The sequence below is a fragment of the Chelonia mydas genome, chromosome 2, assembly GCF_015237465.2.
Source record: "Chelonia mydas isolate rCheMyd1 chromosome 2, rCheMyd1.pri.v2, whole genome shotgun sequence".
In the NCBI taxonomy this organism is placed as follows: domain Eukaryota; kingdom Metazoa; phylum Chordata; order Testudines; family Cheloniidae; genus Chelonia; species Chelonia mydas.
In genome coordinates, this window is record NC_057850.1 from 99,626,874 (window position 1) to 99,647,982 (window position 21,109).

Here is a 21,109-nt window from a genome sequence, read left to right on the forward strand (position 1 = left end):
GATCACACGCACACAACTGGATTCTGATTTCCTGGTGGAGTAAATTGTGGATAACTCCATTAAAGTTAGTTAAGTTTACACTGGTAACTTTAAGTTAATAAACTTCAGTAATCAGGCTCATAGGAGTACATTTTGTCATTTAAATCATCTGTTTTTATTTCTGCAGAAAATGTTTCTACAGTAGTAGTTATAGTAGTCCTGCAGAAAAAAAGTCCAAGATACAGGACCATAATTATGGTCAGAAAAAGTTACTGTTAAAGTGACAAGAGTTGCAGGGGGGCTCTATATTTATTCTCAAATTACTTCACATAAGTGATTATTGAATCAGTAAGGCAACTCTTAAGATGCAATGCTCCTTGAATAAATTTATTTCACTGTTATAAACAATTTAAGAAACATAGTAACTGGTAAACACAGTGGTCCGTAGACACTACAGGTACGTCTACTCTGCAGCTGGGACGTGTGATTCTCAGTACAAGACAGTTTTGCGCTAGCTCTCCTCGAGCTAGCACTCTAAAACTAAGTGTGGATGTTGCGGCAGTGACAGCAAGTCAAGCTAGCCGCCTGAATTCGGACAGGCTTGGACTCAGGCAGTTAGCCCAAGCCACTGCCCTCATGGCAACACCCACACTGCTAGATTTAGCTCACTAGCTGGAGCAGAGCTAGCACAAATCTGTCTATCCGCATTGGGAATCACACCTTGTTGCTACAGCGCAGACATACCCTTAGGTTTTATTTTATGAAAGTTCTCTAGCCTGTGTTATGCAGGAGGTTAGAGTAAAAGTGATTACAGTGGTCCTTCTGGCCTTAGAACAGGGGTGGGCAAACTACAGTCTGAGGGCTGGATCCAGCCTGCCAGCCGTTTTAATCTGGCCCTCGAGCTCACGCTGGGGAGCGGGGTCTGGGGCTTGCCCCAGTCCAGCACTCCAGGCGGGGAGCAAGGTCGGGGGCAGCTCTACACAGCTCCCAGAAGCAGCGGCATGGCCCCACTCTGGCACTCCAGCTGGGGATCGGGATCAGGGTCAGGGGCCGCTTTATGCGGCTCCCAGAAGCAGCGTGGCCCCCCTCTGGCTCCTACACATAGAGGCAGCCAGAGGGCTACACTCGCACCCACCCCAAGCACTGCCCCTGCAGCTCCCATTGGCCAGGAACTGCAGCCAATGGGAGCTGCAGGGGCGGTGCCCGTGGACAGGGCAGCGTGCAGAGCCAGAGAAGGGACATGCTGCAGCTTCTGGGAGCCACTTGAGGTAACGGCCGCCTGAAGCGTGCACCCCTGAACCTCTCCCCAGCCCCACCCTCCCACCCCCACAAATCTCTCATCCCCAGCCCCACGCCAGAGCCCGCGCCCCCAGATGGAGCCCTCGCCTCCACATGCCCAAAACCCCTACCCCAGCACTGATCGCCCTCCAAACCCCACGACAAGCCCAGAACACCTTCCTGCACCCCAAACTCTTCATCCCCACCCAGAGCCCTCTCCTGCCGCACCCCACTCCCCCACCCCATCCCAGAGCTTCCTCCCACACCCAGAACTCCTCATTCTGGCCCCACCTCAGAGCCTGCACCTCCAACCAGTGCCCTCACCTCCCCGCCCCCCGAATCCCAACCCCAATTGTGTGAGCATTCATGGCCCACCCTACAATTTCTATTCCCAGATGTGGCCTCAGTCCAAAAAGTTGCCCACCCTGCCTTAGAATCTGTAGGCACAATAGATCAGATACATATCTCAAAAAGGTGGGTAAATATTAACCTTATTTACACAGATAGGGAACAGGGAGGCACACAGAAGCTAAAGCCCAAATTTTTCAGACTGGCTGCTGATTCCAGATCTCTCAGTTTTTGGGCACCCAGCCTGACACACCCTGAGTTTGCTTTTCAGGCATTCTGAGCACCAGGAGCTCCCACTGGGAGGGGTGCTGATTGCTTCTGAAATTATGATTCAAGAGGTTTCAAATGGGCACCCAAAAATTGAGGCACTCAAAAGCAGTGGCCACTTTTTGACTTAAATGACTTGCCTAATGTCACATACTGAGTCAGTGGCAGAACTGAGAGTAAATCTCGAGACTTCTGACTCCCAATCCTCTCCACTGGCCTACACTGAGATGTACTGAAGATAACCTATAATACTGTGCTTTAAAACACTCTGTCAATCTCCTTCTGCAAAAGCTTTTTCAATTAATACCAATTAAATTTGTTTCCATCATGTTACAGTAGAGGGAAGGGAAAACCCAGACATGCTGTTGAAAAATGTTTTGTGATATTTTACTTGTTATTAAACAGCTCAAAGTGGAAAAGACAAGCTCATAAATGGAGACATGGTTTTTAGAACTGAAACAAACATGTTTTCAGATCTGCAGTAGCAGATAAGATCAATCTACTGAGTACACAAAGAATACGCTGTGGAATGCTCAAATAAATTTGTTAGTCTCTAAGGTGCCACAAGTACTCCTTTTCTAATTACATAAAGAAACCCTTCTTTGTCCAACATTAAATATCAGTCTTTAAACTGTGAATATGGTTAGGAAAAAGTTACTGGTAAAGTGACAGTGCATGCAGGCATCTCTGTATTTATTCCCTTGCACTAATTTTCATGCCATATTTGCTGAATTTGCAAGTTAAAACATTTTTTTCCCTAGCTATGGCCATACTGTAAGCCCAGAAGTTATATGGTGCATAATGCAGAATCTGGCTAAACATCAGTTTAGCTGGCTCAGCTCTCCTGATGGTAATATCTCAGAAATTCAAGCAGGTTTAGTGTAGAGGAGACAGATATAATATGGCCCAAATCCTCCTCTTCCCACCCCAGTATGAAAGGCTGAAGAAATAGTAAGTTCCACTGTAGGGGAGGAGGGTCAGGGCAAACTGCAGAGCCCCTGTACAGAAGGGATCTACACCCAGGTCAGCATGGGCTTCATCTACAGTAACAAAGAGAAGGGTTCTGGAGACAGAGACACCAGCCAACCTTCCACCCAGTTCAGGATGGCACTGGTCATAGAACAGTTATGCACCATGTTCTCCATGTTGTCGGATGAGATGAATATTCTATCTCACTCTGGCCCCAAATAACCCCTGTGCAAAGCCTGCTTACTTGGGATTCACAGTGAGAATTTGTAACATTTGTACTAGTTACATAAATAATTAGGTACTAGTTTAAGAAGGGAGTAATGAAGCCCTAGTTTTACAATTTTAAAAACTACATTCTAAAATTAACAACTATATATGGGAAAATTCCTGCTCATTATTGACTTAGGTCACTCTGTTTCACATAAGGCAGGGGTGGCCAACCTGTGGCTCTGGAGCCACATGCGGCTCTTCAGAAGTTAATATGAGGCTCCTTGTATAGGCACCGACTCCAGGGCTGGAGCTTCAGGCGTCAACTTTCCAATGAGCCGGAGGGTGCTCACTGCTCAACCCCTGGCACTGCCGCAGGCCCTGCCCCCATTCCACCCCCTCTCCTGAGCCTGCCGTGCCCTCGCTCCTCCCCGCTCCCAGATCCTCCTGCATGCTACAAAACAGCTGATCGGTAGGTGTGGGAAGGGCTGCTGACATATTACTGTGGCTCTTTGGCAATGTACATTGGTAAATTCTGGCTCCTTCTCAGGCTCAGGTTGGCCACCCCTGACATAAGGTATTGCGATACATTCCAACATGTGATATAGCATACTGATCTGAGAACCACTAGAGCAGGGGTTCTCAAATTTGGTTCGCGGCTTGTTCAGGGTAAGCCCCTGGTGGGCCGTGAGACACTTTGTTTACCTGAGCGTCCGCAGGTACGGCCATTCGCAGCTCCCAGTGGCTGTGGTTTGCCATTCCCAGCCAATGGGAGCTGCGGGAAGCAGCGCAGGAATAGCAAACCGCGGCCACTGGGAGCTGCGAGCGGCTGTACCTGCGGACGCTCAGGTAAACAAAGCGTCTCGTGGCCCGCCAGGGGCTTACCCTGAACAAGCCACAAACCAAGTCTGGGAATCCCTGCACTTGAGTGTTCCAGGTACAATGAAGTAATATGGGGAGGGACACAGATCCTTGCTTCTCACCCCCAGATCTCTGTTTTTTGCCATGCATACACCACTTCCTGCCTTGTCAAGACTCACAAATATAAAAACTGTACATTTCATTCATTATTTGCTTTTATTATTTTCCGGTGTGAAGTTACCAGAAAATGTGGCTCTGTGTAAACCCCCAGTTCTTCCATATCCTTGCTCATTCAAGTGATAATGTCATTATACCCTTGTTTGAAAAGGCATTCATCTGACTCCAAAGGAGGGGCATTTCAAGGCTAAAAGGAACTAGCAGAAAGCACTGTGCATTAGAGAGACATAATGCTACATGGGGAAGGTGCCTGACACACCAACACTTACAAGACGGAAGTGGGCACTTCCTTCTGCAGCTGGTCAGCTCTACAAACTGGGGAGGGGATGGGAGGACAAGGCAATGGCCCTGCACCCTCCACACAAGGAACCGCAAATACTGTAACTATGGGTGGTTTCTCCACTTACTTTTACAACCCTGCATACTCAGCCACATCAGGTCCTAAGTGTGACTGTTCTTAATGTTTCCTCTGAATACTGTAGGGGTGCCTCAGTTTCCCCTATGCATTTCTTAAGTCTTTAGGTGGTGGGATAAGGGGGTGTAATTGTTGCAGAGCAAAGGGCCAGTGTACATAAATGGCCAACACTCTGTCTCCTGGCAACTGATGGCCTGGGCTTTTCCCCTCTACAAGGTGATAGCTAAAGGGTTGGAGAACAAAGGAATCAGGTGACCTCCTGGCCCGGGAAAGGGACAAAGCCCAGAGGAGGAGGGGGTGGAGGGTGAGTCATTTGGGGCTGGCTGGGGACGTGGAGTGCAGACGTGGTTGTCTGGCTCACTGCCCCCCAAAATGGACCCGGCTTAGAGGTCCTGTTCTCTGTACCTACAAGCTCTGTTTTAGACCGTGTTCCCGTCATCTAATAAACCTCTGTTTTACTATCTGGCTAAGAGTCACATCTGACTGAGAAGTTGGGGTGCAGGACCCTCTGGCTTCCCCAGGACCCCGCCTGGGTGGACTCGCTGTGGGAAGTGCACGGAGGGGCGGAGGATGCTGAATGCTCCAAGGTCAGACCCAGGAAGGTGGAAGCTGTGTGAGCTTTTTGCCCTGAAGACCCGCTGCTCACAGAGAGGAGACTTCACCAGAGTCCTGACTGGCTTCGTAGGGAGCAGTTCCAGTGCATCGCCCGGGGACTCCGTGACACTAAGTTATTAACAATCAGAGCTGGATGAAAAGCAGTATGAAGTCTTCACCACAAAATTCATTTAAAAATTTTACCCATTTTTTCACTGAAATTCAAAATTGATGAAAAATTGTCAATACATTCTAAAATGTGCAGTATCAGCCAAATCTATTCATAATAGTAACAATGAACAGTAGACACTTAAATCCTGATTTTCTACCAATATCTACTCTTCTCTCATATCAGGTTTCTTGCCCCCTAACTATTCTGAAAGTTGTTCTGTGTGGAACCAAATTGACTTCAATGGGGTCCACATGCACAGAGCTCATTGGAGGCTTGAGGCCTAAGACTGTATGTTCTTTGGGGAAGGGACCATATCTTTCACTTATATATGTGAGCCACTTAGCATATTTATGGATACTTGACAAATAAATATATAATAATGATAATCCCTATCCAGTCCAGTGGTTGTAAAGTTTAATAAGCACTCAGGCCTCAGTTCAGCAAGGTACTGAAACACATGAATAGTCCTATTGACTTCAGAAGGGCTACTTGCACACTAAGTTAGGCATGTGCTTAAGTACCTTGCTGAACCAAGGCCTTGGAGTCAGATTTATCAAGAGAGTAGGCACATCACTGAATTAACTGCACAAGCACCCAGCTCAGTGCTGAGTCTGCTCAGGCTCTGGAAACAACTACTGCACAATGGACATTTTCAGACGCTTCATGCTGGTACCTAGCATAGTCACTTCTACACTAATATGGTATCACCGTGTTAGTATGACAGTAGTTCCTGGTGTCCCCAGTCAAGACTGCTCTAGGCACTCCACCATGAATACATAATGGGACAGTTCATGCCCTGATGAACTTACAATCTAATTAGATAGGATAGATAAAAAGTGGGAAGGGAAACAGAGGCACAGAGAAGTGAAAGAACTTGCTCAAAGTCACATACCAGTTCAATGGTAGAACCAGAAGAGAATCTCAGGTTTCCTGAGTCCCAATTCGCTACCCTAGCCACACTAAACCTAAGCTCCCAGATCACAGTGTATCTGGGAGCTAGCCTCCGAGCTCAGGTCCAAAGACTTGTGTATCAGGGCTTGTGCTAGCGCACTAATAATAGCAATGAAACAGTGCTTTGACACTGCTTCTCGGGCAGGAACTAGGCTTCAGAGCCTGAGCTCCATTTTTCACAGCTATTTTTGGCTCCCCCAAGTCTGAGCTGGGAATCTTACTCCCAGACACAGTGTAGACATCCATCCATCCCTTCTCCCCAACTCACTCGATAAGCCTGGGACTTTGCTTCCACCCCAAGAAAAGCATTTTTCCTCCACTCCCAACTGACTCTTCTTTTCAGAAAAACTTCTAAGCTGCGCATCCTGTGAGACACATTGGTGAAAAATACCCATTAAATCTCAAAACAGAGAACTTCCTCTACCTTCCTTTTTTACATTTTTTAATCCATTCTCTCTTCCTCCTGACTTATTTTTCTGTTATCTCATGCTTTCAAAGAAAAATACTCATTTAAATGAGGGACATTTTAAATCGCTATCTTTTTTGTAATTTGAGAATACACCCTATTGCTGCACAGAAGAGGACAGCAAAACCACAGGAAAAAACCACAGCCATGCTGAACGGGGAAGGAACAAATATTGTTATAAACTTTCTCAGTCACAAACTTTCTATTTGTATTCTGAGTTGAAGAGTCAAATCTGCACACCCTGCTTGTTTTATGCATGGGAGTAGGACCATTGCTCTGTACCAGTACCCAAATCAGGAAGCCAAATATGTTCTTTATATGGACTGCTTTACCTTTAAAAATATATATATATAAAAAGATTTCCAAAACGTATTTAATCTCTTCAAATATATCTTGCACTAAATAAATAAAAAATAAATACATCCTTTTTATTGATTTTTACCACTAACACAAAAATGTTACTGTATTTAACCGTTAGAAATACAACTCAAAATTAAAATTCTGCTTCTGTTTTTCTGCTGGTTGGCACACTGTACTGCACACCAGGCGGAAACACCTGGTAAAACCACACAGCTGATCTGGGTCTTAGGCAACTCTGGAGAGCAAGAAATGAGGTAAAAAATTATAGTGTGTTAATTCTTTCATTTGTACATCTGCAATGCCTATGAAATGGCTTGTACAGCTATAACATTGATCCAGTCATTTCCAAAGGTTCCATCTCTCCCCCTCAATTGCAGAGCTCTCCATGGACTTCAATACGAAGCAGGAATGCGCTCAAATAAAGTACATGGCATAAAGCTCCTAAACACTGGTAAGATAAAAAGGGGAGGAAAAAAGGAGGCAATGGGAAATGAGTAGTGCTTCAATAGTGGGAAGATCGATACTTAACTCAGTTAAAGAAGTTTAAACCTGAGTTTATTTCTCCTTTACACTGTGAAAATAGATAACTTTTAGCATTTCTTGGAAATGTTTACCATCTAATCAAGCTATCTAATTTAGTGAGCAAATGTTGTGGAACACAGTCTTTGAGCAGAGATACACAGATAAAGCAGTCACGGACAACATCATTTGTTTCATAATTTCACTGTACGCTTAGATCAGTGGTCTCCAAACTTTTTGGCTCACGCACCCCCAAGGTGAAGAGCGGAGGACCTGCCGCAGACGCACCGCTGGCGGGGAACACCAGCCGTGGACGTGCAGAGCTGCCGCCGAATAAAAAAATGGCGGCGCGCTGTCCGGCGGCGCTCCTGCTGCCGCGCACCCCCCTGGGATCATCTCGCGTGCACCCCCATTTTGGAGACCACTGGTTTAGATAGTTAGCATGCAATTTAAGAAGTTACAAGGAACACATCATGGCCGACCCTACACAGGGTGTAAATCCCACTCTCACATCCCTGCACAGCCTCTCCACATCTGTGCTGCAAGTGTGTGGGGGGTTGATAAACAGGGGCTGTGCCTAAGTGCTTCTCTTGATTGGTGGAAAGTGGGCAGAACGGAACAGAAGGAACGATGCACCAGCCAACATGGTTGAGCCATGGGACAGAGGAAGAAATCTGCCACAGGTATGGGACAGTAGCAAATTACTATCCCTGGGGACGCTTTCGGGGAACACTCTCCCTGTGCTGCTCCTAGAGCAGTGCTGCTATATAACCCTTGCACAGGGTTAAAATATTTAAGTATAATCTAGCCATTAATGATTTTTCCGATAAGCTGCAGTATTTCATAAATTACCGCAAACAGTTCTCAAAAGAACATAGGATGATGTCTTGCTCTCTGGTACAAACTGACATTTTATAAAATTTCATTTTAAAACCATGACTTAGAGGTCTGGTAAAACATTAGACTGTTGGCTGAGTACTTTTTTTTTTTTTTTTAAACTGTTACATCTGTTTTAAATTTCTGCCTGTGAAAAATTAATGTACTGGAACAAACAAATTTCCCCCAAACGCTTAGGCAAAGCTAGAGGCTTGAAGCATCACCTGATTTATTTTGTCAATGTTTCAAGGCTGCCGTACTTTACCACGTATTTATTCAGCCAGTCTATCAAGAATATGAGAACGGCCAGGTGATGCGATACCTCCATTTGTCGTTCAGCTATCCGTCATGAGGGAACTGACATTAAGATAGAACTTTGCTTAATTTGCTAACAAAGGCCATTCACTTTGAGGAGATGATGTGCTTAGTCTCTGGGGAAGCCAAAAGGAGTCATCAGTGGGAAGTTCAGCCAATGTTGCATTAAGGGTGGTTACTTAGCAGTTATTGAGCAGGAGTTTGTTGTGGTTTTCAGCTCTATTAATGGCATCAATTTAAGGTGAACGATAATAACGGCTCAGAATTAAGACTGGTAAAAATTCAATAATCCAGAGCAGTCTCCACTTCATCAGCACCTTGTTATTTTTCAGAGTTTTAGGTAAAATTCAGGCCAGTGAAGGAAAACCCATTCTCTAATTCTTTAAGACTCCCCAATGATGAATATATTTACACAGAGATAGGCCAAGGTTTTTCAAAACTGGGTACCTAAATCTTTATTTTGTTGCAAAAATAAATGACAGGATATTGAAAAGCAGCAAGCACCCAGCAGCTCCCACTGAAGTAAAAAGAATTAGAGATTGAATGATTTACAGTCATCTTACAAAAACTGTACAAGTGCAGGTGTCATATAAGAGAACAACAAGAGAGATGAGGCAGAATAAGTTACTGATTAGAGTAAATATACCTATTGTTTAATTATAAAGTTTTATCCCACTTATACCGGATGTTTTCATATGCAGCTGGTAAGTCATATGTAGGCTTGGAAGGATTAGATTTTTATTAGTAAATGTTGATTTCACTGTACGCATAAACTGACAAAAAATATTTCCATTGATAAAAATCAAAATTTACAGACATGAAAAGAAAGAAAAAAGCTGCTTGAGAAAATGCAGTGATTTAGACTTTTAAATTAGGCTTGTTATAAATAGACTAGTGAATGAATAGTAAAAACAGCTATGATTTGTTGATTTAAGAATATTTACTTAGTATATTTTGACATATGATGTTGACAGTGTGTGTTTTAACAGTTTATAAAGCTTGAGATTCAAGAACTTAAATGTCTATTGAGAATGTCTGACCCCCATTCTAAATGTTCACACTTGCAGGGAAAGTAAAGACAAAAGTCTAATAAAAAAATGCTTAAAAATGAACATTGATGTTATCCACCAAAATTATTTTAAAAAATATGGAATTTTGCCAAGCCTACTCATACAGTTCCTCTTATTATTTATGGATTGCACCTTTTAGCGTGGTGCACTTATAAGACAAAATTAACTGCAACATTTTGAAGTTAAGATCAAAGTATGGGCAATTGTCTCCTGGGAATCTGCCTAAGTGAAAGTCTTCTGGTCTGACCATAGTAGCTTGATGCAATCATCATCTTATGGCTCTATCCTCCTAGTTTCAGTCATTAGAAAATATCCAGATTCATTGAAAGTAAACAAAAGTTAGATACCTGCTCAAAATCTTAGTGACTGCAGCCAATAAATGTATTACAAGAATGCAAGTAGCCACCCCAGAGTTAAGGTTTAAACATGGTTTCTCTTTAAACCCTCCCTTAAAAAAAATAAATCGATATACACTGTGAAATCATCTTGAAAAAAATCAAAATGTCAGTTCAGAACCTAGAGTAGAGTGTGTGATGCAAATCTGAATTCATTTGCTGAAGGGGTTCAGATAGTGAGATACAGTTTCTTGTTGTATCATTCTTTTGGGCATGGGATATAATTAGTTTAATCTGCAAGAAATTAATTTTTGGAAAACCGTTAATGCATTTTTAGATTTTTTTTAAAATTGCGATTGTGCAGCTGCAAGGCAGGAGAAACAGCTCAGTAACTCTAGGTTTATCTCTGTCAACCAATAGCGATTGCGCTGCACTTCACACTGTGGGACTGTAGGAAAGCAAGATTAGATTTAGAACTGTGGTACGCAAAGAAAAAAACAGATTTTTTTTTTTTTTTTTTTTTTGCTAATGAGGGGTATAGTACTGTGATGTTTTCAGTTCCTATTGCTGCAGAGCACGGTTACAAGAATCTGGCTGCACTGCGTGCATAGCAGTACCTTAACCATGCATTTCCTGTTTTTTTTGTAAATCTCTGGCGTGTCTTTTCATGTAATGCAAACACTGTTTTCAGAGATGCATGGAGATATCTTAACTCAACATTTCTAGTTTTCTAAGATTTGAATATGGGTTTTGAAATCCCACATACCAAAAGGGTATCTGGGTACGGCAGGGAGAGCTCACTGCTGAACAGCAACAACTTTAACTCCACCTAAACAAAAGGGGTTTTTTGCAAGTAAATTTCAACACTCTGATTGTAACTGCAAATACTCAGGAAGGAAAGGTGGTCCATAAACTGAAGAGTTATAAGAAATACAACATTCTAGTTTCAGAGTAGCAGCCGTGTTAGTCTGTATTCGCAAAAAGAAAAGGAGTACTAGTGGCACCTTAGAGACTAACCAATTTATTTGAGCATAAGCTTTTGTGAGCTACAGCTCATTTCATTCACCTTATGTCTCCTTTCCTTATCAGCACTCTCCACATATCTGCTTTTTTTAAAAAAAACTCAATGTGCAATGTGCCTACATGAGTGGACTTCACCTAGCTAAATTAAGACAACATAATTTCTTAAAGGGTAAAATAAACAGTAATCCGTATTAACCTCATGCATGAACTACACCAGGGTCGAACACCTTGTTACTATTTGTATCAGAGTTGAACCTAAGGGCTACAGTCCCATTATGCTAGGCACGGTATAAACACACCAACTATGGCTACACGTAAAGAAAGCAGCACAATCCCCTCTTGATGGTACTATTTTTCTGCTATTTTCTCCCTCTTCCTTCCAGCATGTTTACTCATTTTCTAACCACTTAGCCCTGCCTTCTAAAAGGACACACTGAAGGTCTGACCACCTCTTTACTACTTCCACTCTTATTTCTGGGGGCATATTGGTCATTTGTGCTATAACAATGTGAAATACCAGTATTCCTCCAGATGAAGCTGTACAGCTCACCTGTTCAATAGATATGGTCATTTTCTGGAGAAAGTTTGTGCACTGGAGCCTTTCTGGTGTAAAAATGAGTAATAGCTACTAACAAGAAGGAAACAACACTAATTTTTCTCCCAGATAAAAATCATTTCTGTGCATTCCCTTTTATCTCAGTCAAATTTAGAACAAAAAAAAAAAAAAAAAAAAAAGGCAAAAAGCTTTTGACTACCCCTTTCTGGAAAATAACCAGTATCAACAAACTGTAGAGCTTCTTAATTTTTGTGTGGCCAACACTCCCGATTTTATTGGGTCACAGTATTAGGTGTTTTTCTTGAAGTCCTAGCGATGTGATTAGGTGAGAATCTCAGCTTTCATTACAATCTTTCATTTCTAATATACTCTTTATTTACCATCAGTCTTTTATATAGTTCCCGCATTAAAGGTAAGTTAATTAAATCTAGTGACTTTGCCAAAATGCTAGGTTAACAAGTAACATTTTACTCAGCACGTTGCTACTTAAATATGGGCTGCATTTCTATTCTTTCAGGTCTCATAGTGTCCATTGCCCACCATGACTAGCTGGCTTCAGATCCAATGTGCATCCCAAGCCTGCAGAATGCTAAGATATCACATCTATCATGAAATTCACCAAACCAGAACCCCATTTTTCACAATATTGCATGGGGGCTTTTTTCCACTTTTAAGAAATTATATATATATATATATAGTGATGATTTATAATAAAATAATAGTAGTAACAATAAGCTTAGCAATTGTATTGGCATTTCATCACATACACTTTTCTTGATATTATAGTCTTCCTCTTGTAGTATTTTTTTCCTCTTACCTTAATAGCCTTCTCAGCACTCTGATCTCGTTTTCCTACATGGTTCCCCATGGCAAGCCACTCAGCTCTTCAGAAACTAAAATAAAAATAGAAGAAAAACATTTTTGAAAAACTAAACATGGATTTCAAAAGAAATTTTGGAACCTTTCTTCTCACACCTACCAAATGGCCTTTCTTGTGCTACAGTTATTAGAGACACAGTATTTCTACAGTTCCAGGCCAGGATTTTCAAAGCCGCCTACATGAGTTAGATACCAAACTTCCATTATCTTTCAATGGTGTGGCCACACTAGGGGCGGGGTTGGCGGGGGAAGGTGTTTTCATAGCTAACACAGGGTCACTACCGTGGTTAAATCCTAGTCAAGATAAGGCAGTTATAGTTTTCACATGTGATAGCAGGTTGATGTATAGGGAAGTGAGATCTTCAGGATTTATCTTGACCTGCTAACTATAACTGCCTTGCTTCAGTAGGATTTTAAGTCTTGTTAATTGCCATGTGTTAGCTAACATGAGGTTAAGAACACTCCTAATAAAGACAAGACCTGAGCTGAGTAGCCTTATCTCTGAGATTACTGAGTGATTTGGAATGGGGTTAAATGTTTTGAATGTCTTGAGTCTCTCAATGCTGAACTACTCATTGGAATTATTTTTGCTCAGGATTTCCATTTTTAGTGGAAAAGAAGAATCGCTGGAGAGGATAAAGATGCAAAAAAGGGTAGCTGCTTTCAAGCCTTTCATTTCTGAAAGCATCTGAACCTTTGCAAAGGTCTGAAGATTCTCAGGTCCTTTTGGACATCATAGACCTGAGTCTTTCCGCCGAACAGAACCCAAGCTCCTTCCTTTGTGTTGATCTGTTGGGCATACTTGAGATGGCTGGTACAGTCCCCAAAATGAACCCTCAGTAAATCTTCCCAGCTAAAGTTTAAGGACCAGATTGTCAAGAGCTCCAGCTCTCATTTAGGCTCCGAAATGAAGTGCCAGATTTTCAAAAGTGTTCAGCACACAGCAGCTCCCACTGTTGCACTTGTGAACATTGGGGATACTAACTGTAGCTTACTGAATACTCGATGACTCAACTCTTTAATTTTAATTTAACTTTCAGCTTCTAACTCATTATTTTCTTTGTTTATTCATTGTGTGCACTTGAACCTGAAAGCTTATCTTTCTTTCTCATAACAATATTTGTGGATCACAGGCCAATGCCCAAAAAGCCTGAGGGAAAATTAACTGTTTCTCCAAAACGTTCAGAGGCCACAACCAACCACAGAAGAATGTTTTTATGGAATACCATTTGAAGGATTTTTAAATGAAAATCAGTAACTCAGACTTCAAGGTCAGATGGGACCATCATGATCATCTAGTCCTGCATATTGTAGGCCACAGAACCTCACCCACTCTCCTGAAATAGACCCCTAACCTCTGGCTGAGTTACTGAAGTCCTCAAATCATGATTAAAAACTTAAAGTTACAGAGAATCCACCATTTACACTAGTTTTAACCTGCAAGTGACCCGTGCCAGATACTGCAGAGGGAAGGTGAAAAACCCCCAGGGTCTCTGCAAATCTGACCCAGGGGAAAATTCTTTCCCAACCTCAGCTATAGTGATCAGTTAGACCCTGAGCATGTGGGCAAGACCCACCAGCCAGACACCTAAGAAAGAATTCTCAGTAGTAACTCGGAGCCTAGCATCCCATCATTAGCCATTGGGATTTTTGCTACTGGCAGTTGCTGATGGGCGACATGCCACTGTAGGCAGTCCCATTATACCATCCCCTCCATAAACTTATCAAACTCAGTCTTGAAGCCAGATAGGTTTTTTGTCCCCACTGCTCCCCTTGGAAGGCTTTTTCAGAATTTCACTCCTCTGATGGTTAGAAACCTTCGTCTAATTTCAAGCCTCAACTTGTTGATAGCAAGTTTATATCCATTTGTTCTTGTGCCAGCACTGGTGCTTAACTTAAATAACTCTTCTCCCTCCCTGGTATTTATTCTTTTAATGTATTTAAAGAGAGCAAACATCTCTCTCCTCAGCCTTCTTTTGGTCAGGCTAATTTAAATAAGCCAAGCTCTTTGAGTCTCCTCTCATAAAAATAGGTTTTCCATTCCTCAGATCATTCTAGTAGCCCTCCTCTGCACCTGTTCATTTGAATTCATCTTTCTTAAACATGGGAGACCAGAATTGTACATTGTACCATTATACAAGGCATTGGCGAGACTTCATCTGAAATATTAACACTTCCCTGTCTCTACTGGAAATACCTCACCTGATGCATCCTAGGAATACATTAGCCTTTTTCACAGCCACATCATATTGGTGGCTCATAATCATCCTGTGATCAACCAATACAACTTCTGTGTAATTAATTCCATATGATTTACAGTAGGGATGAAACAAAATTGCCTATGCATTCACTTAGCTGGAAACTGCTGAAAACCGTACCCATAGAACACAAACATTTTCCAATGACCAATCAAATCCTTAGTACAAATTCTCTGTGGAATTTTAGAAACAATCAAGGCATCATTATTTTTCTCGCAGTATAGGGGATGAAGACAGTTGCATGTTAACAAGTACCTCCTGTTGGCTGTCAGAGTGAGAGCTATGCAAGCATAGCTGAGAAGAGAAAGAGGTGTAGCCTCATTGCTTACAGTAGAAAGAATATTCATATAACTATAAGGTTAGAAGGGACCATAAGGGTCATGTAATCTAACCCCCTGCCAAAATGCAGGATTTGTTGTCTAAAAACCATCTGAGACACATTGCTCTGAAGCCTCCTTTTGAAAACCTCCAGTGAAGTAGCTTTCAAAAATCTCCCGAAGCAGTCCGCTCCCTTGTCCCACTGTTCTTACAGTTAGGAAGTTTCTCCTGAGATTTAATCTTAATCTGCTACGCTGTCATTTGAACCAACTGCCTCTTGTCCTGCCCTCTGTGGCAACTTTTCTCCATCTTTTTTATGGCAGCCTTTCAAGTATTTGAAGACCACTATCATATCCCCCCTCAATCGCCTCTTTTCCAAACTAAGAATATTTAGTTCCTTCAGCTTTTGCTCATATAGCTTGCATTCCGTCCCTTTCATCATCTTTGTTGCTCGCCTCTGGATCCTTTCCAGTTTCTCTTCATCCTTTCTATAGATTGGTGACCAAAATTGGATACAGTGCTCTAGCTGAGGCCTAACCAGAGCCAAGTACAGCAGTACTATCACCTCCCATGACTTGCATACTATGTATGTCTCTGTTAGTTCAACCCAAAATTGCATTTGCTTCTTTTGCAACAGGATTAAACTGCTGACTCATGTCCTTCTTAGCTGTGCTGCTGCAAAGCCAGTTACCCCCCATTCTGTAATTGTGCATTTGGTTTTTCTTCCTTAAGTGTAGCACCTTCCATTTGTCTTTGTTGAATTTCATTTTGTTGTCTAAAGCCCAGTTCTCCAACCTATCAAAATCCCTCTGAATTTTAGCTATCCTACAAAGTGTTGGCAACCCCCATAGGTTGGGGTCATCTGCAAATTTGATCAGTTATGCTTTCTATTCCTACAACCAGGTTATTAATAAAGATGTTAAACAACACCGGACCCAGAACAGATCCCTGTGGAACTCCACTTGAGACCTCCATCCAATCCAACATCATTCCATGAATAGTTACTCTCTGTTCGTTGTTGTTTAATCAAATCCACTTACTAGTAGTTCCATGGAGAAGGCATTTCTCCGCAACTGATTTATCAGAATGTCATGTAGGCAGGGCTTTTGACACCATCCTAAGTCCAAGTGTTTTATGTCCACCACATTCCCCTATCCACCAAACCAGTTACCCTGTCAGAGGAGGAAATAAAACTGGTTTGGAATGTAAATCCATGCTGGCTGCTAATGATCACCCCTGCATCCTCCAGGTATTCACAAATTGAATGTTTTATACATTGATACCTGGGAAGCTACTAGAGCAAAGTCACGCTGTTGAACATAGAATTAAACCCAGTGTCAAACCCTGAAAACCCCACTTGGATTTTTCAGTCATTGATTTGACATACGACCCAAGTCAAAATCAGCTGACCTATTTAGTAAATCCTCAAAGCATTTTTATATTACAAGATCATGATCACTTGGCTTATTTCACCAAATCTCATTAATTTCAGAAAGCTTTTCTTCTCCTTTCAAAAATGCGCATAAACAAAGAAAAATGCATTTAACAGGAAGTTTGTGACAAACTAATAGCAGCATATAAAATCACGATTATGGCTAACAATTTTTACTATATAGTTTATTGTACACATATACACTTACACATGCTGCCAAAAAAAATTCCCCAAAAAGTCAATACAAAACAGCAGAAATTAATATCAAAGGAACTCCTGGGGACTAACATTTTCAAATTATATAAAATGCAATTAACATTTTAGGGTTCAATAGTGACAGTGTCCTTAATTTGCTATTGGATGTGTCTGGGGATACAACGTTATACAGAATGCCTCCTTCAATGACAAGCCGTGAAAGAATGGAAAGTCAACCTTTATGTCTCATTCTCTGGCTCCTCTTGCTATGTTTCAACTTAAATAGTGCTTACGTAGGCTAAGCCGCAATGCTTAAACCTTAGCTTGCTGTTGGCTAATGTGGTTATGCTTGCATGTTTTTCTGTTAGAAATGTACGCTTTTGTGACATTTAAAACACCTGGAGTCACTGGTGACATGTGTAACTGAAGATAATGTGATGCACTGAAAGTAAAAAACACTCAGGAAAGATACATAAATTACAAAAAATATGTACTCTCCACTCCCCAATGGCACTTTCTTAACAGTTTAGTTTTCGTTCCTTGTGACAAATACGACAGTATATTAACTCATACACTATGAAGTTTTAGTAATCCGAGACCTCACCACAGCTTTCAACTAATTCTGGGCTAAATAGTGCCATTAGGCACAACTTTAAGCTGGGGGGGAGGGCGACTACGACAGAGAACTTCACTACTACAGTTGGGTATTTGAGGAGGGACTGTGGACTATTCCTTGTTGTGGCCAATACAAAGGAAAGATTAGCCACAGCCAATTTGGTTGATTTTTGTCCCAAGGAGCAGCAGTCCATGTGCTCCCCCAAGCACAGACATTACATGGATTGTCTCTGGCCCTTTTAATGTGTGTAAAATGGTGGGAGTGTTGTGTTACCTTCCCTATACACTCTCAAGAACAATCTGGTCCTACATCTTCGCAGGAGATGTTAACCATGACTAATTTATTTTTTTTAATTATTGTTTTTGCAGATTAGCAAAGTGCAAATTGGTGAGGTTTTACAGTACACATTATTACGTTCACTGAATTCCATTCATTCTAAAAATCATACTACACGTTATTGTATCTGATTAAATGATTACCCACTTACAACCACTTCTGGGATCTCTCACACAGGACAAAAACAAAACCATCAAGAGCAATCATGTCCACACTAGTTAGAGTTCACAGATGGCCAACAGCATAGCAGATGCTACAGACAGTTCTAAAAGAATCAAAATTCTGGACTTCACTACCAGGAGATCAATGGAAACAATACTGATGGCATTAAAAAAAAAAAAAAAAATCAAAAAGGATTCTAGACCAGATTCCAACAGGCCTCTGCTCTACAACTAATGGTTTGGTGCTAAGCTCTGAGAAAGTCTCCTTTGGAACATGAGCAAGAGAAGGACAGGCGTGGGAATAGGAGGTTTAAGAAGGAAAATCAAGATAGTGGTATGGGGAGGATCACAATATTAGGGTACAGAAAAAGAAACAGGAGGAATCACCAGAATGGGAATAGACTGGAGAGGTAGTAGAAGCAGAGAGAAATGGGAACAAGGACATAAGAAGGAAGTATGTGGAGAGATGGGAGTAAACTAGAAAACAAATAAAGAAAATGAAAATAGGAGTAAGATAAATGAAATATGGAAGACAAAAAGAAGGAACGGGAAAAAAAACACCTAAACTTAAAGCTGTATTTAAATGCATTATTCTAAAAACATTTGGAGGAGGCATGGGATCATATACCTTAGAAGTCAGACCTTACACATATAGCTCTCTGATGAGAAAAAGAGGAACAAGTAAAGAAATAATCTGGTATGTGGTGATTACTACAGTTATGACAGTAAGCCAGGCATAACTCGAAGAAATTAATATCCATTTCCTGCGTTTCTCTGTTACATACAGAATAATAAAATCCTTTTAAGGGAATAATTCAGTATAGGTCAATTATTCAAATAAAGCTATCATAAGCCTTATTTCAGCAGTCATAGATAGAAACAACCACCACCACCACTGAACAAAGGAAGAATGTGGAGCTAATGTGATATTTGCAATCTATCACTCTGATCACTCTGTTTGCATGTTGCTTCCCCTTACAGTCTAAGTAAATAAGGGAAACAATGGTGGGGAAAAGTAAGCTCTTGGAGTAGGACTGTCTGTTTTCCCAGCACAAATATGGGTCCATGGGCTCTACCTGCAGGGGTTCTCAAACTGGGGGTCTGGACCCCTCAGGGGGTCATGAGGTTATTACATGGGGGGTCGCAAGCTATCAGCCTCCACACCAAACCCCGCTTTGCCTCCAGCATTTATAATGGGGTTAAATATATTTAAAAGTGTTTTTAATTTATAAGGGGGGGTTGCACTCAGAGGCTTGCTGTGCGAAAGAGGTCACCAGTATAAAAGTTTGAGAACCACTGCTCTACTGCAATAGAAAAAAAAACAAACAAAAATAAACAGCTGTGTATTTTATGAACAGCAGTGTATAGACTGATGGGGAGCTAACTGAACCAAATATGCAACATGACCAGCATGCTAATGCCAGACAATGAAAGAAACCATATGCAGGATGAAATGATCTAGATGGCCATAGATTGTTAGCTTGTGCAGCTAATCAAATTAAGAGAAAATACCATTTGATAAGCACATGGAATCATCTGAAATCGACTACTAAGCAATGAGCTCATGATTCCAATGTGGATCGTTTCTTCAGCAAATTATTCTAGCTGTTTAATGTACACTGATTAAATACAAAGGAAATGGAAAAGGAAAAAAATCTTGCGTAGTAGAAGAGCAAAGCTCTATACAGAAATTCATGAGTATGGTTTGGGAGTGGATTTAAATACGGTTGTGTATTTGGGTTCTGCAGGAACATGACTAAAGTTGAAATTAGTGATCTTTGAGTAAAGCCATAAATCTGCACTTAGGTTTTTCATTCTCTTTTTAATGTCTCAGGGAGACAAGCATATGGCCAAAATAATACAATCTTGTCTTATGTTTATTTCCTCCAGCCTAGGAACTGAAGTACTGTACTATAAAATGACCAGATTTCACCTCATCTTATTCATACATAAATGAATGCAAATGTTTAATACTAAATTCTAAATCAGATATCTAGATATACCTACCTGCAATAAATTTTTTGCACATAGCTAAGGGACTATGATTTTTAAAGAGAACATTACTAAAGACAGACTTTTCAGCCCAAGAAACAAAAGCAACACAGCTGATTAGCAAAAACATGCTATAATCATGGGCCTCCTCCAAACTATGACAAGCAAAAAACTGTAGTCTTCTGAAAAAATGTATCTCCAAAATCTAACATGAAGGACAATTAAAAATGAAAAATGTACAGTGCTGATTAATTATATATATAAATATATATATTAGTGTACGTGAATTTGCATAAGCATATGAACATTCACCAAAATAAACTGAAGTGAATAGGAACATATATAAAGATCCAATTCTTCAGTCCTCATTAAGGCAGAAGACCCATTTAATTGAGTAAGGAGTGCAAAATCAGGTCATGTTTTCAGTAGCTATATAAATAAAAGGTGTTGAGTAAAATAAAAAGAATGTTTCTTATCCTTATTGTCATCCTTACTTTTAAAACATTTAGTAGAAATATGAGCATATCAAACCCCAATTCTGGCAAGACTGAAGCACGTGCTTACCTTTACACACCATAAGTAGCACTGCTGATTTAAATGGGACTAGTGACACGGCATAAAGTTAAGCATGTAAGTAAGGTCTTTACACCATAGAGGTCTCGAATAGCCATTTCAAAATCTGAAAGATTGTTTTTTTAAAATGATAGTGAGAGTGTTAGTTTAGCCCTGTGAATTTACCCTTACCTGTTATGTTACATAATTACATACCAATCAGAATGACAAAGTAACAAAAGACGACAGCTCCTTGCAAGTGCATAGTGCATTAATTTGAAGCACATTTGTTTTCTGCTGAGTAATAAATAATGAATGGTGATAAACTCATGTGACAACTTCTTAGCAAAACTCTTACCACAGGTAATAAATAATACACTGGAACATCTGAAATCATATTTACTGCACACTCGGAGTATGGTTTGTGCTGTGCAAAACAGAGCCTATGTCTTTCTCCATCTCCCCCCAAGGAGTTTAAAATTTAAGGCACAAATTGGGGATACTCATGGGAGTAGGCTGGTGATGATATAAAATACTTTCTTCAAGGTGCACTATAATTAGCCATCCCTTCAGTGTCAAGGAATGGCATCTTGAAGTGGCAACAGATCTCTGCCTATTTATTTAAGAGCGAT

At 41.1% G+C, this 21,109-nt stretch overlaps 1 protein-coding gene across 7 annotated transcripts in view; it reads right to left on the reverse strand.

Annotated features, from left to right (window-relative positions):
- LOC102938736 (myelin basic protein) overlaps positions 1 to 21,109 on the reverse strand; it is a 172,685-nt gene that overhangs the window by 120,543 nt on the left and 31,033 nt on the right. For 6 of the 7 annotated variants that reach the window (XM_043539995.1, XM_037892980.2, XM_037892979.2 and 3 more), the window contains exon 2: positions 12,556 to 12,631. In XM_043539995.1, the coding sequence (XP_043395930.1) occupies positions 12,556 to 12,606 (51 nt within the window). In that variant the 5' untranslated portion in view covers positions 12,607 to 12,631. Of the gene's footprint in view, positions 1 to 12,555; positions 12,632 to 16,233; positions 19,931 to 21,109 lie in introns of those variants that run through there. The other variant, XM_043540000.1, reaches the window with a different exon arrangement.